Source organism: Python bivittatus, unplaced genomic scaffold, assembly GCF_059951505.1.
Source record: "Python bivittatus isolate LINGU-HERP-01145 unplaced genomic scaffold, Pbiv_v1 ctg000020_np1212, whole genome shotgun sequence".
NCBI lineage: Eukaryota > Metazoa > Chordata > Lepidosauria > Squamata > Pythonidae > Python > Python bivittatus.
The window spans coordinates 93,928,119-93,944,933 of NW_028277030.1; the positions used below are offsets into that span (position 1 = coordinate 93,928,119).

The 16,815-nt window shown below is 34.1% G+C and overlaps 1 protein-coding gene across 1 annotated transcript in view; it reads right to left on the reverse strand.

Annotated features, from left to right (window-relative positions):
• SMYD3 (SET and MYND domain containing 3) overlaps positions 1–16,815 on the reverse strand; it is a 347,612-nt gene that overhangs the window by 301,624 nt on the left and 29,173 nt on the right. The window contains exons 2-5 of the mRNA XM_007422260.4: positions 11,528–11,591; positions 10,924–11,031; positions 9,431–9,488; positions 5,813–5,949 (exon numbers count right to left, since the gene is read on the reverse strand). Coding sequence (XP_007422322.2) covers positions 5,813–5,949; positions 9,431–9,488; positions 10,924–11,031; positions 11,528–11,591 — 367 coding nt within the window. The remainder of the gene's footprint in view (positions 1–5,812; positions 5,950–9,430; positions 9,489–10,923; positions 11,032–11,527; positions 11,592–16,815) is intronic.

Consider the following 16,815-nt stretch of genomic DNA (forward strand, 5'->3'; position numbering starts at 1 on the left):
ATTTATCCTCTTTTATGCTGCACAAATAAATCAGTTCTCCTCTGCATTCTGAAGACAGTTTTACCTCATAATCATGAGATTCATACAGTTCAGCTGTGCCTTGAGTACTCAAAGGTTTCAAAGTGCAATTCCAGAACTTTTAATTAAATTGCAATTTATTCCAACACAGTGATTCATTTGTTTGTATCATATGTTATAATAAATAACAGTACCTAAGAAGAATTGTTGCACCAAAAAGGTTAATTTCAACACCATGAAAATCCTGAATTTACCCTCATACCCCTATCTGTAAATCACTGGAAAATTATTTGCCAGAAATATCTAGATATGCATAATAAAAAATTAGACCCAAGACTGATGTTACTGTCCCATGTCAGAACAAAATTTACTTCTCATTTGGAGATAAGCACACACAGCAATCTTATCAGGAAAAATGTATACAACCATAATGGGATTACTGCACCCTCCATATTTCTTACAGTTATAGTTTTGTATCCTAACAGTGCCAGCACACATTATATACCTTTGAATGGGTGGGATGAGAGCAGCATTATGTCGGTATGCAAAGTAGTCTCTAGATGAAAGGTTTTAATTTGTATAGAATAGCATGGGCATATTTGGGGTAAAACTGGGCTTTGATTGTACTTCTGGCATACTGTTCCAAAGGTGCTAAAATTGACCAGTCCTGTATTTGCAATTAGCAGGGAATGTTGCATGGGGCTTGGATATGTCTAAGGCAAGTAATACAGTCTGTGTTTTCCTTCACTTGCTGAAAAGAGCCATGTGAAAGTTTCAGTTGTGCAAACCTGTGACTGGCATAGAATTGATTATTTATCTGGTGATGATCATGGTGCTTGGAAGATTGTAACTTGGAATGTAGACGAATAAGTGTAAAGACCAGGTATTAACAAACAAAAGAAAGAAAAATAGATGGATTATGTATTTGTAAGACTAACAGAAAGGGGAAGGATGCAAGAGATCTGAATGAAAGTGATCTGATCTTCTGGAGTTGATAAATACATGCATGGAAATGAAGATGCAGGTTTAATTAGGAATGAAAACATTAAAATATATGTTACAGAGTATGAACTGGAGCTATCCAGATTGTTGAGTATATATGAAAGTAGAATGTATAGTATACTATATAATAGTGAACAGTGAATATGAAAGGACCCCAGATGAGTTTTGGGGGAAATCATGCAATGTACTGAATGAATGTGATCTATGGGGGGAAATTATTCTTTTAGATTACTTCAATGGAACTGGTGGGAATGAGACAAGAAAGACAAAGTGAGACCCAAGAATGAATGAGAACAATGATCTGTTGAATGTGTTTAGAAAAATGTCTGTTTTGAATATGTTGTTTAAGTAAAGTCTATTCATTCATACACATGGCAAAGAAAAGAATCAAAAAGCATAACTGATTTTTCTTACACAACAAGATAGAGTTAATGAAGGATAAAGGGCAATAAGATGGCGAATGTGTCAGAGATCGTTTGATAGTGTTATGAGTACATCTTGGAAAAAATGCACATGAAAAAAGGAAAAAAAATGAAAGAACTGCAGGTTCATTTCTCTACAAAATGAATAGAAATAATATTTAAGAAGAGAGGATGTTTGGCATGGAGTAAAAAAAATAATGTTACAGGGAGCCACAGAAGTGTGTGGGGATATCCTGAAGGAATATACAAAAAGGATGCTTGGTGGAATGACAAAGTAAAAGAGGCTGTGGATTAGAACAAAATACACATAAAAGTATGATCACTGCAAAAAATTAGGACAAAAAATATTATACAATATAATGTAGTAGAGAGAAAAAGATAACTGCAAAGGATATGGTCAAATTGAAAGTGTTATACAAACACAGTACATATAATAAATAAATAAAAACATATAGTCAAAGAAAGCAAGGAACGGTTAAGATTAAAAGCAGCAAAAAAAGAAACTACAGGCAGTTAGCTTATTAGCTGTGGCTAGAAAGGCAATGGACAAAATTCTAATCAAAAAGGTATGTGAAAAGACAATGAGTAAAACTAAGCAGGGATGTGCAGACCAGAGTTTGCAGATTATTGTAAATGTAAGAAAGTTTACTGCATATTTATTAATACAGAAACTGTATTTAATAAAGTGAAGCAGTTCAATTTATGGAACATTCTGTGCAAATATGGAACTGAAGTTTGGCTGTAGGATGTCATAAGAGCTGTATATATGGAAGTACAGAATGAGGGGTTTGATCTCCTCACAATATAAATGGAACACTTAGTGAATATTTCAGTTCTGATGTTTTATATCCCTTTGGTTGTTTAAAGTATTATGGATAAATATATTACAGCAGATTGTGGTGTCAGCATAGGTGTACTGGTTGGGGATGTAAATATATGGTACTTATGTACATAGAAGATACTTGTTGTTGGCTGAAAATCTGAATGATTTATGGTGAATGTTAGACAGACTAACAAGAAGTATGGATATTCTAATTCATGTATCAAGACAAAGGTAGTTAATGTTTGACAGGGCTGAGTGAATAATTCCAAGTCATAGAGATTTTATCAAAATGGTATATACGCTTTACTTTCTCTTAAGCTTACAGAGATACAGATGTTACGTTATGTCATGGACTTTATATAATTATCTAAAACACAATGATCTGTGAGTTCAATTTCCAGTAGCGTGTCTGAACCCCACAGAGTAAGGTCTAGCTATGTATGTCTGACAAGTCCCAATAAAGGATGAAACTGGTCACATACTGCCTCCTGGTGGCCAATGTCAATTATATAGTAAAAGGCCACAGCATTCCAATTCCAAGTTAGAGATATGGGGATAGACCAGAACAAGTAAAATAAAGTATCTACCTTTATAAAATGTTTACTAAAGATGGAAAAACAAATGGGGAAGCATTAAGATGCAAGCATGTATATGTATATATGGTGTGTGTGTGGGGGGGGAAAGAGGATTTCAGTCAAACGTCTTTTGCAATTTCACTTGGAAATGCTAAAGATCCTAGATTTTCTGTATGTTCCTAGCACTAAGCAGAAATGGAACCAATATCTGTTAATTTTTTTAGTTTTATTATTTTAAATTATTTTTATTCTTGAAGAGTAGTGATATCATACACACACATATGCACATATGCACATCAAATTAGTTAAATCCCCAAAGTGAAATTAAAATGCAAAATATGTTTATTGAACCACTATATTCTAAGAAGTGGATATAGAATGAATTGTTTTCTCTCTTCCTTCAATTTAAAAATTAACTGAACATTATATAAGGCTCTTTTAGCTTAAAAAAAAAACCCTTACTTTCTTGAGCAGCATTCCTTCAAAATCGTAGCTGTATTACAGTTATAAATCAGTGCAGTTCCCTTAATTGAACCTGCATTTTATTGATATTTTCCGGTGCTTACAGTAACAAATTATTTTGGAATTTTCTAGCTAGCTTACCATGTATTTAACAAAAAAAAACTTTGCTTAACCAGAATTGACTATTACAGACAACAAACGTGCAATAACTTCATGAAAACTGAGGAGAATCTAATAAATAAATTCCACAGGGGAAAGATAGTTTAGCTTTTAGGGTATTATTAACTATCATGTTATTATGAATAAATCTCTATTTTGTGACTTTCATATTCACATGTTTCATTCTGAGCTTCCAGTGTCCTTCTTGGCATTGCAGCAAAACTAAGCAGGTTTACAATAACACTGTGAATAACATAAGGATAAAAGAAAAGGGGGAGGTTAGGGTAAATTCTCTGGAATCTCTGTTTGATGAATACTTTTCTAAAATACGTCAGGAATTAGTAACCTTTGTATAGGGCTGCTTATTAGTTTTTCTCTTTTATCTTGCTATAGATTTATTCTCATTCCTGAAGCACCTACATTAAGCAGCCTGTAACCGACTTGTGTGGCGTACTATAGCAATTACTAAAAACTGATCATAAATGAAAGAATGGCATTCAAATTTAGAATAAGTATCTCATGCATAGGAGATACACAGAAAGGAACATCTGATTATTTTTCTTACAATAGTTTTGTTTTATTCTGTGATAACTTACAGATGCAGCCAATACTTACAGATGCAGCCAATGCTTCTCTACCAAGAATGGTGGATGCCATTTACCTAGTCAGTTTCAACATTTCAACAAACTGGGATTCTCTGGGGAACAGTGGAGGGGTACCAATACTTTTGGCCGCATCTGTATTCCGTTCAGTATAATTTAAAGCCATCAAAAATATTTCAGGATCCTTTCTCTCCCACAAGATTATTTGCAAATAATTTTCTGTCCGTCCATTCAAAAGTTAGTAACTTGCTAATGAATGGTAAGATGTTGTAACATAATACCAAGTCTTAAGCTTCCAAGCAGATGGTCATTTTATGCAACATAAGAAATGAATACAATAATAGTGTATTCCTAAACATAACTATTTGGAACATAATCATAGTACGGGTGAGCCCATTTCTTGGTCATGGTTGTGTTAAATGAGTGTTCCCAGCTGCTATGTTATCTTATGTTATTTCTGTTGTTTTTAATTTTGGTTGTTTTTTACCCTATTTTTATTCTGTTTTTAACTGTTAACTGCCCAGATTCCTGCATATGAGATGAGCAGTCATATAAAATAAGTAAATACATACATACAATTAATCATCCAAAACTGATATATAATGGTATAAAATTCATTATTTATTTACTCAATTTTATACCACAAATAAATACAAAATCTATACAGACGACCAACTAAATATAAAGTTTGCAGATTATGCCAATTTATGTCCTTCATACTATACCATTAATATAGTAATATTATATTCATCACAAAGGAAGACTTATTTCATGGATTTAATTCAGACACTAATTTTAATTTTTTTAAAAAAATACCTTATCCTGAGTTTTGCTATTTATTTTTGTAGCAAAATCAAAACATTGGCTTAGAACAATTTTAAAAATTAATGTTTTATCCCACAAAAAGCAATTATGTATTAGAACAGCAGATAACATTTCTCCTATAAAGCACTGTCTTTTAGCCAATGTGAATAAATTAAACTCAAAGACAGACATTCATTACAGCAAAAAATATCTTAACAACAGCTGAACGTACAAGCTTCTCATTTTGATCTAGACGGATCTACAAACCATGCAATAGCTACTCTAAATTTGCTACTACATTTCCAGAAAATGGTAAAAAAAAACTCAAAGTAAAGTCATTGCAGTGGATGATGGCTACAGGAAATAGCAACATTATCCTATGTAGTCATTCTTTCAGTTACCTAAACCAAATAATAAATATTGTAGAAGATTACTAACCTCACCTAACATTTATATCAGGAACAAAAAAATAATTAAACTGTTAATGCTGGGTAACAAATATGTCAAGTACAAGGCATTCATCAAAGTAAGTAATCATTAAATATAAATTTTGTTGCATTGTTTTTGCAATAAAGATACCAATTTCAAACAAAAAGGAATGCATAAACCATGTTTTTAAAAGCGACATATGTTTTTACTTTTAAAATTTTCTGTTATTTTTCAATATCAGCATTCTGTAAATTGTCATAATTCCTTTTTTAATATGCTAATTTTTTGAATTACAATCCTATTTAAACTGCTATTGTATTAAAAAAAAGATTCTGACCTTTGTAAATGGATCTGTTTAATTGCTGAAGTGGTATATAAATTTACTGTTCACTCACTCTGATATCTGGCAGTGTATTATGGTTTAAAATAGCTCTTTCACAGAACATGAAAGCATAAAAAATATGGATAATGACCACACATTTTCAGAGTCTTCAGGAATCTCTTTTTAACACTTACTTTTGCAAAGATCTGAAAAATATCTAAGGCCGGCAAAAGCTGAGAAACATCTTGGATTTCCACCTTCAAATACAGCTGCAACGTCCTAGCAAGGTGCCTGAGGCCTTCTTTCATGTCTTCACTTAACTTATCACCATCTTTAAAAAGAGGAAACATATTAAAAAGTGTGAGAATTACCTTCTGCCAACATCTTTAAGCAATCTAGAATCAGCTTGGTAGTGTAAACATTTCAAACCCCAAAGAGACGAGATATATTACTTTATTTTTGACAGCAACTTCTCACCACCAGGTTGTTATTGCCAAACTGTACAAATATTATGTGAATGAAAGAGCAAAATCTTAGGACAAAACAGATGTGCAAAGAGATGGTAAAGAGCAAAATCAGTTAAGTGTCTTACAGTAACAATAGTAGTTTTATGTCATTCAAAATATTTTTCTCAGTGCAAGATGACAATACTTTGATTTCTTTCAATCAGCAGTATGCTCTTCCACAAGAGTGGAAAACTGCATACATAAGTGGTCTGTGTGCATTTAAAAAGTAAGTAGAATGAGGCAGGAACTTGACCATATACAGTATTAAGGGAATACTTGCAAAATTAAAAAAGACTAATCTGTCAATCCATAGCCAAATTAATTGTTTATAATAACTTGTCCTTAATAAAATGAACAAAAAGCTGAAGCGATAGATGATTGATAGCTAGCTAGCTAGTTAGCTAGCTAGATAAAAATATATTCAATGTCAGGGTGGATTTGAAACAGTAGACCCTTGATACTGACATTCAGCATGATTTAGTCAAAACCTCTTCCTTGTTCACAGTGGCTTGTATGGGAGACTGCTGTTTCACCCTAAATACTTAGAAAACATCCTTTTCCCAACCCATAGGAGAGTCTTTTCTCTTACCCAATATAATGGCTTACCATCTTCCTTGTTAGAAAGAAAATTTCACAGTGTTCTTCTGCAACTTTGTCCAGGTAATTTATAACAAAGAGAAAGTCTCAAATATCATCATATGATACCCCTTTTATGTGACATAGCAAACTGAACTATCAATGCTTTTCTTAACTCACAGACATGGAAGACTGGGGAAGATAATTCACTTCTTATCTGACAGGTCACTAAATATCTTTGGAAGGATTGTTAAATTTGTTGCAATCACTATTACTATTAGACACTTAAATATCTAGTATTCTTTCCCCCCCTTTTTATTATTATTTATTAATTAGTGTTCTTGATCATTTGTTTTCTCTCAAGCTGATTTGCATTTTATATCTGTTTTACTTATGTTTTGACTGTCATTATTAATTAATTCTTTTAATTTAATTAATTTAATAATTATTTTGATTTGTATCACTTTTTCTTTGATATAACAGAATTAATTATCCCTAGAGCAAAATAGTATTTGGATGGGGGAGAATAAATCAACGAAAATAGGATAAATATAATTCTGAAAACAAAAAAGCAGCCATGTTGGCAGACCAAAGGTCTTTTAGTTCAATAATCTGTTCCCACAGTAGCCAATTGAACGTCTCTGGGAAATTATTTCACTTATGTTTCCTGATAGTGAGAGGAACCGGATGTGGAAAAACACATCCAGGATTCTCATCCCTAACCTTGAACTGGGCTGTTCTACATCATATGAGCAGCATATCTATGTTAAATTGCAAACAGCCTTCAGTGGCAATAATTTTTGAAGACCAGGCAGTCACAAAGATTACACAAATGGAACTTAGCATTACAACTACCAAGCTTACAAGCCTTGAAGTTGTCAAATTATTTATCTAGAAGAAGGAGAACAAAATTATTTTCCCCACCCCTTGGAAGATAAAGAAACATATTAGATTACACAGCTCCAGAAGAAAATGATGCGGCTGTAGTCATACATGTATTTCTACTTCCCCCTGGAAAAGAACCTGTGGTCTTATTTTCTTCTATTATTTAATCTTAAGAACAGAATATTACAAAGACCATGTAGCAGAAAGAAACATAATGCATTCTAAAAGGAAACATTAAATTATTTCAGAGACAGACAGAAAAGTACTAACTTCACCCATCAGTCAAATAAAATCACCACTGGGATTAAAAGCAGCAATTATTTAAGAGAACAGTATACAGGTACTCCTTGCTCAACAATAGTAATTAGGACCAGAATTTCCATCACTAAGCAATGCAGTTGTAAAGCACAACATCATGTGGCCATGCCACTTAGCGCAGAGGTTCCGGCAGTCCCCAGTTACTGTTGCTAAGCGAATCATCACAAATCATTACGCAAGGACCTCACATGACTGGAACTTGTGACTTCCTGCCAGCTTCCCCATCAACTTTGCTTGTGGGAAGCCAGCAGGGAAGGGCACAAATGGCGACCATGTGACTGTGGGATGCTGTGACGGTCAGTAAAGTAGACCGGTTGCCGAGCGCCCAGATCACAATCACATGATCATGGGGCACTGCAACAACCATAAATTCGAGGAATGCTCGTAAGCACCACTTGTTCAGTGCCATTGTAAGTTCGGACAGTCATTGAACAAGTGGTCATTAACTGAGGACCAACTGTATTTCAGTTCAAGATAGATGCAAAATAGAACACTATATCCATCCAAAACTTTGGGGGAAATTTAGGGAATCAATAATAGTAATAATAATAATCTTAATGGAACACAATTATCTGTACTGGAACAATTAACTATTGCCTGGGAAGAAACATCCCATAGGAATTGTATGGCAAATGATCAAAAGTTTAGTTCCTATCTCATATGAAACCAAAGGAAATAGGAAATGAACTAAACTGAAATCAAGTAAATAAATTGTTTAAATTTTCTTAGGTTAAAAAAAATCCTTAGAAGATGAAACACTACAAAAGAAAATTACATATATAGAACATTTTTACATGTTATTCCAGAAGCACCTTTAGCTCTTTCCCACCATCTATACATATGTATGAATATTGGTAACTCAGGAGAGAAAGCAGGAGATGGATGCACAGTTCATTCTAACCCTGCTCTAACTCAATGTCATCTATAATCTTTTATTAATATTGCATCTGCAGGCACACTGATTATTATTTAGGTCCCCAAATTCAGCAGGGAAAACATTTCCACCAAAATATGAAAATGTAACTTTCACCTGCAGGTTTTCTTTTGAAAGGTGTGACAATGTAGTCTCAGAATTTGGTCCAAATGTCAAAAAAATACTAAAATAAATACTAAAAAAAAAAAACTAAAATAAAGGCAATTAGTAAGGCATATATAATAAAAATAATATTTTATCTCACTATACATAATTTAGAATGATAGAAAAATTTCATTAGTATTCCAAGATCAAACATCTGGTATGGGGGCAGAGAGATTCCAAAATTATCCTTTAAATTGCCTTGATTCAGTTAATGCCCTTTGATTGAACTGGGAGACCCTCTACCATCATCACTGTTACCACCATGCTGGTTGCCTTCAAACAGCAATTCCTTCATCAGATTCAAGGGAGCCCAGAAATCCTCACCATGAAGCTGCTAACCAACTAGGATAAAATACTGAAAAGAAAATGCGTTCTCACACATCTTTTAACATAGTAGAGTCCCTTCAGAGTGAGAAAAATATACCAAAACACTACTAATAACCACTTACTTGACTGAAGATCAGAAAGAGAATACAGCTCTTCTGATGGGCATGCTGATTGCCTTAACTGTTAAGGACATAAAAACACTAATGAATAAAAATAAGCTTGGCTAATTGATTCTAAATTTTTTAAAAATAGCTATGATCCTGATATACATGCATGTAATAAACAATAATAATCTGAAATAAAATAATTTGTGCCTATTTCATGATTGGAAAAATATTATTAGCATTTTATATCCTATCATTTGCGTTATTATTCATTTAATCTATTTTCCCATCTTCTTGGTGTTCATATATTATTTTATCAAGTTCTCCATTGGAATAGTCGTTACAAGTCTTTTTAAGCTCACCCACTACATCAAAGTGGGTGTGATATTTAAGAATTCTTCTTAAGGAGTCCCTCTTTGAAATGGGTGCCAAAAGACCAACCTCTCATAAATAACTGAGATGTTAATCATTTTGAAGAAATGAAATAAACATGGAATTTCGCATCAGCATCAGCCTAAGATCAAACTGATTAACTCTTAAGCCAACAGCACAAAGTACACTAATACTATTTTCCATTTTCAAGCAATTTTTGTAGGATTTCATTTAGAACTTCAATACAATTTACTATAAAATCACTATCTATAGTGACAAAAAATGTGTGTATGTGATGACACTTATGATGGATTGGTTTATTACATTTATTTGCATGGTCTGTCTTATTTCTAATTTCTGATCAGATGCCCAAGATTGCAGCTGAAATAATTTCAAAAGAATTTATACAAATGTGTATTGTAACATATCACATCCAGCTGTTAGTTGTATAGATTTTAAATTCAAAGTAACACATGAAAATATATACCTCTGGTCATCTTTTTTTTTCTTTTTCCATATCTTAGAAGCTAGTCAAGTGAGGAGACAATACCTTCATTCCTGTTAATTAGTGCAGAGAGTGATCACACTCACACATACACACACACTCACATAGCATAGCACATTTTATTCTGCTCTCAGACACTCAGAGGATCTTATAGAGCAATAAAATACATGTTAATTTCTTTCCTCAGGTGCACAGTCCCGAAAGACAACACACAAGGGAAAGGGACAGAAGACAAGAACAAGTAAATTCAGGCAACAATTCTTATTATTGCAAAGTTCTTATAAAAAACCAGCCAGATGCACACAAGTCAAGGAAAGAAGAGTTAAACAGAGTAAACTGGCTGCTTCCCTACTTTCTCCTATAACCAGGACAAGGTTAGAATATCAGTTCATCAAGTCTCACTTGAGCTCAGTGCTATACCAAGGTCTTGATGGTTCAAAGAGATTTCTAAAGGATTTGGTCAAGTAAAAACATGGAGAAATCTGACTGGGTGAAAGGTTCTCTCAGCCTCTCCTCCCAGAGGCCCCATATCAAGGACAGCTTGAAATCCATAATACACAATCTGCATCCACATTAACAGAAGTAGAGCAGATATATTTTCCAAGAATTATTCATGTATAAAAAGTTAACTTACTATTTTGAAAATAATCCTGCCAACAAGCCTCACTGAGTCAGGAGGAAAATTAGGGTCAATATGCTTCATACATTTGCATTCCCGTTTGTGGTCCAGCCAGGCTTCTTTCTGTGAGTGAAAATAAAGTATTTTCCCTTTAATAGTTAGCACTTTTTTCGAAAATGACCCCTCCTCCAAAGTTTTACTTCCATCTCTTTTTTTAAATGCTATTTCACATGGAGTACAAAGTGTTTGCAATGCACTTTACAGAATATAATTAACAAAAACAAATAAAAATTGTACAGATTAAACATCTTGTATTTAAAGAAACTATATTGTCTATCATCATTAGCTATGTATTCTGAATTATGGAGTGGTAAACTAACAGTGTGATGTGGCTGCTAAAAAGAGAAATGCCATCTTGGGTGTATAAACAGATACACAGAATGCAGGCTGCAGAAGTAATTCTTCTACTCTACTTTGCCCTGGCCAGACCCCTTTTGGATTACCATGTCTAGTTCCCGGTACCCCAGTTCAAATAGGACTGTGTAATTAGAAAACAATCTCAGAAAGTTAAAAAGTTTGAATGTTGCATTGTCCATCTATACTTCAAAATAATAATTACCTGACAGTGCGCACCACAGTATCTTGCAACTTTGCATTGAGAACACCTAAATAGCCGCTCCTTCCTAAAATGGGAGGAGAGGGAAGGGAGGGAGAAAGAAAATAAAACGTGTATTTAAATAGATTCACAACTCGTGCCCAGTCTACCTGATGCACTTTGGGTGCTTAGGACTTTAGGTCATAATTCTAGGAAACTACATTCTCTATCTTTGTGGTAAAAAGAGTAAGAAAAAGTTATGTTTACATACTTGCATACTTCCTGTTAATTCTATACAACTGTATCCCTTTTTATTTTTATATTGTTTTGTTTACCAAAAAAAAAGGCAAAAATGTACACATACATTCATCATTTCCAGATTATTCAGTGAGGGTACATTTCTTGTTCTGTTATTTTGACAAGTTCAAAAAAAAAAAAAAAAAAAAGAGCATCTGCAAAAACTGGTGAGGCCTCCAAAATAAAATTACTTTGTGAGATAACATTTAGCCAAACAGCCATGACAATTAAATCTTCTAAAGTAGGGATGGGTAAGCTTTGGTGATCAGGAATCATGAGCAAGAGTTACTGGGGATGAAACAATGGGTAGATGGTGTGGGCTCTGGGGCCACAAAAAATGGGCTGAGGGGCACACTCAGGCTTTGGATCCTGGTTTACCCATCCCTGTTTTAAATGGTGCAGAAAATGATTTGATTTTCTATGATTTGTATTTCTGGCCAGAAACACATCTGCATAAAGAAAATTAACAAGATATTATATATATACATACACACAGAGAGATGCATATAGATATATAATCTATATCATATATTGATTCATTAATATTAATATAGTTAATACAATACAAATACAAATATTAATATAATAAATTTAATATTTATTCAATCAATCAGTTTGGATGGATGGATGGATAAGATAGACAGACAGACAGACAGACATAGATATTTTCTCTGGTTTCCTTCAAACTCTTTGGTAGGTACATACACACAATCCTAAATAAATTGCACCGTTATTACAGTCTACTTCACACACACACATACACACACGCATAGCCCAAAAGGAGGCTGGACAGGAAATACTAAATTACTTTGCAGAATTATCATATACCACTCCTGCTCCCCTGAAAATGGGCACAACAGTATTATGTTAACTTTCAAGGCTTATAGAGCTCACAGTCTTTCCACCAATGTTCTGCTTTTTATTCCATCTATAAAATAATGATGAATTTTATCTAAAATAATTAGTAGGATTTAAAAAAAAACATTCAGAGACTCAGAAAGAATTGAATTACAAGTTTAACAAACTTCTGTCTTTCCACTTCCCTTTGTATTTAGAATTAGACACACTGTTACCTAATCACAAACACCTTGATTTCTAAACTGTTTATATCTTCCCACTAGGCCTAAGAGTCATACCACGTCTTGTGTAGCACAATGAAATGTGGGTGTTCACAACTCAGTTGAAAAATGGGTGACTGGAAAACTTAATGCTCTTAAAACTCTTGTCCACTGAAACTCCCTTAAAAAAAACAAATGTAACTGCCCCAATTTGGGGGCCCAGCTTTCCTGGAGGCCAGTAAAGATATGCTGGCAGATCATACCTTTTGCTAAAAACTGGGATGACATGAAAACTGGGAATCTTGGGAATATATTCCCCTTTGTTGACTTCATGCTTCCAAACCAGGGGTGGGCAGGTTGTTTTTTGATGTTCTTATGCGTGTATCATTTTGTCTTTTTTTAATAGCCATTCTTTTGCTGATATACCATTTGTAGTAACAGAAATTAAAAAATAAAGAATATGTAGAAAAAGGTATGCAAATTAAAATAGATTATATTTATATGTCCTTGAATATAAAGCACTTATATTTTGGTATATTTCATGACTGCAAAGTTAATTATAATAAAACTGTGTTTATCAGGCACTTTACTTTCCAGAAGAACAAAAGAATGACAAGAGTTGAGTGCAAGTCATCTCTTCTCAGAAGTTCCATTAAATTCAATGAGATTTATTCTCAAATGCGTATGTATAATACTGCAGTCAAAAAGCTCCAAAATCCCAAGTGTTTTCTTGTACTGAATGATTCACACTGCATGCATGCAAAAAAAAAAAAAAAATCATAATATTCACAGGAACCCTTCAAGCAGTTATTTGATACAAATTGATATACTGCAATCTGAGTAGGATATATTTTACTTTTCTCTGCTGAGATAGTAAGTAGAAGAAATAACACTTTGATTTTCTTGCTCTGGTTTCACACAAGAAATCAAATGCTCTGTTTAACACAGTAGAATCCCTAAACAGTTTTGTAGTAAACAACATAGTTAGTTACAATTTGCTATAGGGACTCAAAAACCATGATAGTCTGTTACAAAACAAAATCCACTAACTCAGAATGCAGACAATAACTGCCTTAAACAAGATTCTTGTTGTGAAATGTGTATCATAAATTAAAGCTTTATCTAAAATAAAAAACCTCAATGCCTTATGGCAGTGTGATAAAATAACTAATATTTGGGTTGGGGGAAAAATAAGAAAAAAAGAAAAAATCAAACAAATACCAAAACATCTTAGCCAGAATGCCTAAAACGTTTGCTTCATAGGATTTTGATTTTGTATAATTATTGTCTATTCCTGGAGACCCTAATAATCTCCATTTTCACATGTAATTCATAGCACATATTTCTTGGAGCAGAATTGTTCCTTGTGGTCTTCACTTTATTTCATTATCTTATCTTCCTTCGTAGTAGGATTGTGCAGATTTCAAAAATGCCTCGGAAGAAATGCTTCAGTTCTTGTTCAAACGCACCACCCTTTTTAGTAATTATTAATGCTTATTTAATGCTATTCATTAAAGCAGCAGCAGCAACAGCATTTTCATGTTTCCAAATAGAGCACCCACCTAGACATTCCTCACATCAGTTTTAAGAAAATAGCCTCATCAGTTCACATAGCTTCCATGTTTTTTTAAAAACAATCTCTACAGATAGTCCTTGGATTACAACAGCAATTGGGACTGGAATTTCCATCACTAAGTGATGTGGTTTTAAACCGTGATGTCATGTGACCGCATTGCTTAGTGATGGCAATCCTGGTTGCCATCCTAACCCAGGACCGCGTGGGTCATTAAGCGAGGACCTCAGATGATTGTGATGTGAGAAGAAATGGAGTCCCAGTGTCAGATCTACGATTACACCCAGGCAAGCAGGCCAGTAGGCAAGAGCTACAGGCAGGTGAGTGTGACAGGTAGGCACTATGGCGTGTGGGCAAGTGGGCAGGTGCCACAGATGGGCACTATGGATTGTGGGTGGGTGCTGTGGGTGGGCACTAAGGAGCATGGGGGTGGGTGGACAATAAAGTGGTGGGAATGACTTACAACCTCCTGCTAGTTTCCCCATTGACTTTGCTTGTGGGAAGCTGACAGGGAAGACTGCAAATGGTGATCACATGACCACAGGACACTGCAACCATTATAATTGTGAGCTAGTTGCTAAGCACCTGAATCACGATCATGTGACTACAGAGATGCTGCGATGGCTGCAACTTTGTGGACCAGTCATAAGTCCCCCTTGTTCAGTGCTATCATAACTTTGAACTGTTGCTGAACAAGTGGTCGTAACCCGAGGACTACATGTATCTTAGCAACCTCTGAGATAAACCAAAGTAAAAGCAAGTATAATATTTTCCATTCCCCTTCAATAAATCTTGTTAAAAGAGACTCTGGAGAATCTTGCTTTCTGTTGAAGTGGGCTGCCAGACAGCAGTATTACACAGAGCCTCCAAATCCAGCCTCACCATTTCCCTAATCCCTTTCCTAATGTGATGAATTTCATTTCCCCATCTATGACATTTCCTTCTCTGTAATTTGAAATAGAGAATTTGTGCCATGGGTTATTCTACTTATCTAACTCCCTTCTTTTTGGAAACATTCATGATAAACATATATTTGTTACCTTTGCCAGCAAGCTCCTTTCTTTGTGTTGCTGGACCCGCTTTGTGTAGACCATACTTCTATGAAAAGTCCCTACATTATGTTTTTGGGATATAACTGTGTACGTGCAATTTCATGCAGGTGTGTAAATAAAAACATTTGGTTACAGAATTCTGCTCTTCATTAAATTGACATAATTGAACATACTGCTTTATAAATTTCCTCTGAAATCAGTTGAATACTATGCCATTACACTTGATGAATCCATCAATTATCAAATTGTTTTGTTTTGTTTTTTTAAATTGTAACTACTACTCTTCTGGCCCATCTTACTCTGGTGATGAAAGCCAGGACTATTTGTACAGTAGCTTAATTTGGACAGTAAGTAATTAAATGCAATTTAGGTGTAAAATAGGTAAACTTTCAACTTTCTTTTTCTACCCACTGTTTTTCACCTCTTCAATCTGTCAGATTGGGCCTTTAGATTTCCTGTTGTTCTGCATTATCAGTTATCACACAGGTATTAGCATATCTTCATATTTACTGTGCTCCCTCTAGGAGAGTCTAGATTAGATTGGAAAATTACCTAAATAGAAATTATTTTTCTCTCTGCTGCATGCCTAACCTCTCTTTTCACAGTGCTAGCAGTTCATGCAAGTGTATAGGTGAGATAAAAGAACTATAATAGTTTGAAGTGCCATTCGGATTTTAAAAGCATCTCAAGGTGTACAAGAGTTCAGTAAAAATGAAATCTATTAATTACTAACAGACTCTGAGGGTCTAATCCAAAATCTCGTCTCCAGTGACAAGCCTGGAACAGATTTCAATAAGATACTCTGAACAATAATCATCTGAATGCAATGTCCAATAAAAATATATTCAGTGTTGTTATTGTTTTTTAATACTACTAGATGAGTTTTATGTAAGGAATGCCAATCTGAACTGGATCAAGATCAAACTAATATAAGTTTTTTTAAGATTATTATTTTATTTTGTAACATCTGACAACTTGTCAGGCTGCCCATGGTAAGCATAACCTATGGACGGCCTCCTGAGAGAGTTAAACAACATAGCTAGGAATTACATTTTTATTGTAACATAGCTATGGTAACATTACAAACAGCTGACATTCATAGTCTGATCCTGACTTATACCTTTTTTTTAATTCAAATCTAGTGCCCTCTTTTCCAGCATCTTGTATATCAGATTTCCTGCCTTACATTTCTCACACTCAATTATGGCAACTGTTTATATTCTTAATATTCATGTTCTAAGAATTTCTTGCCACTAACAAACTCCTAATACAACCAATAACTCCTCAACAAAATGTGAAAAACATCTTTGCCACTGACCCCAGCAACAGGGT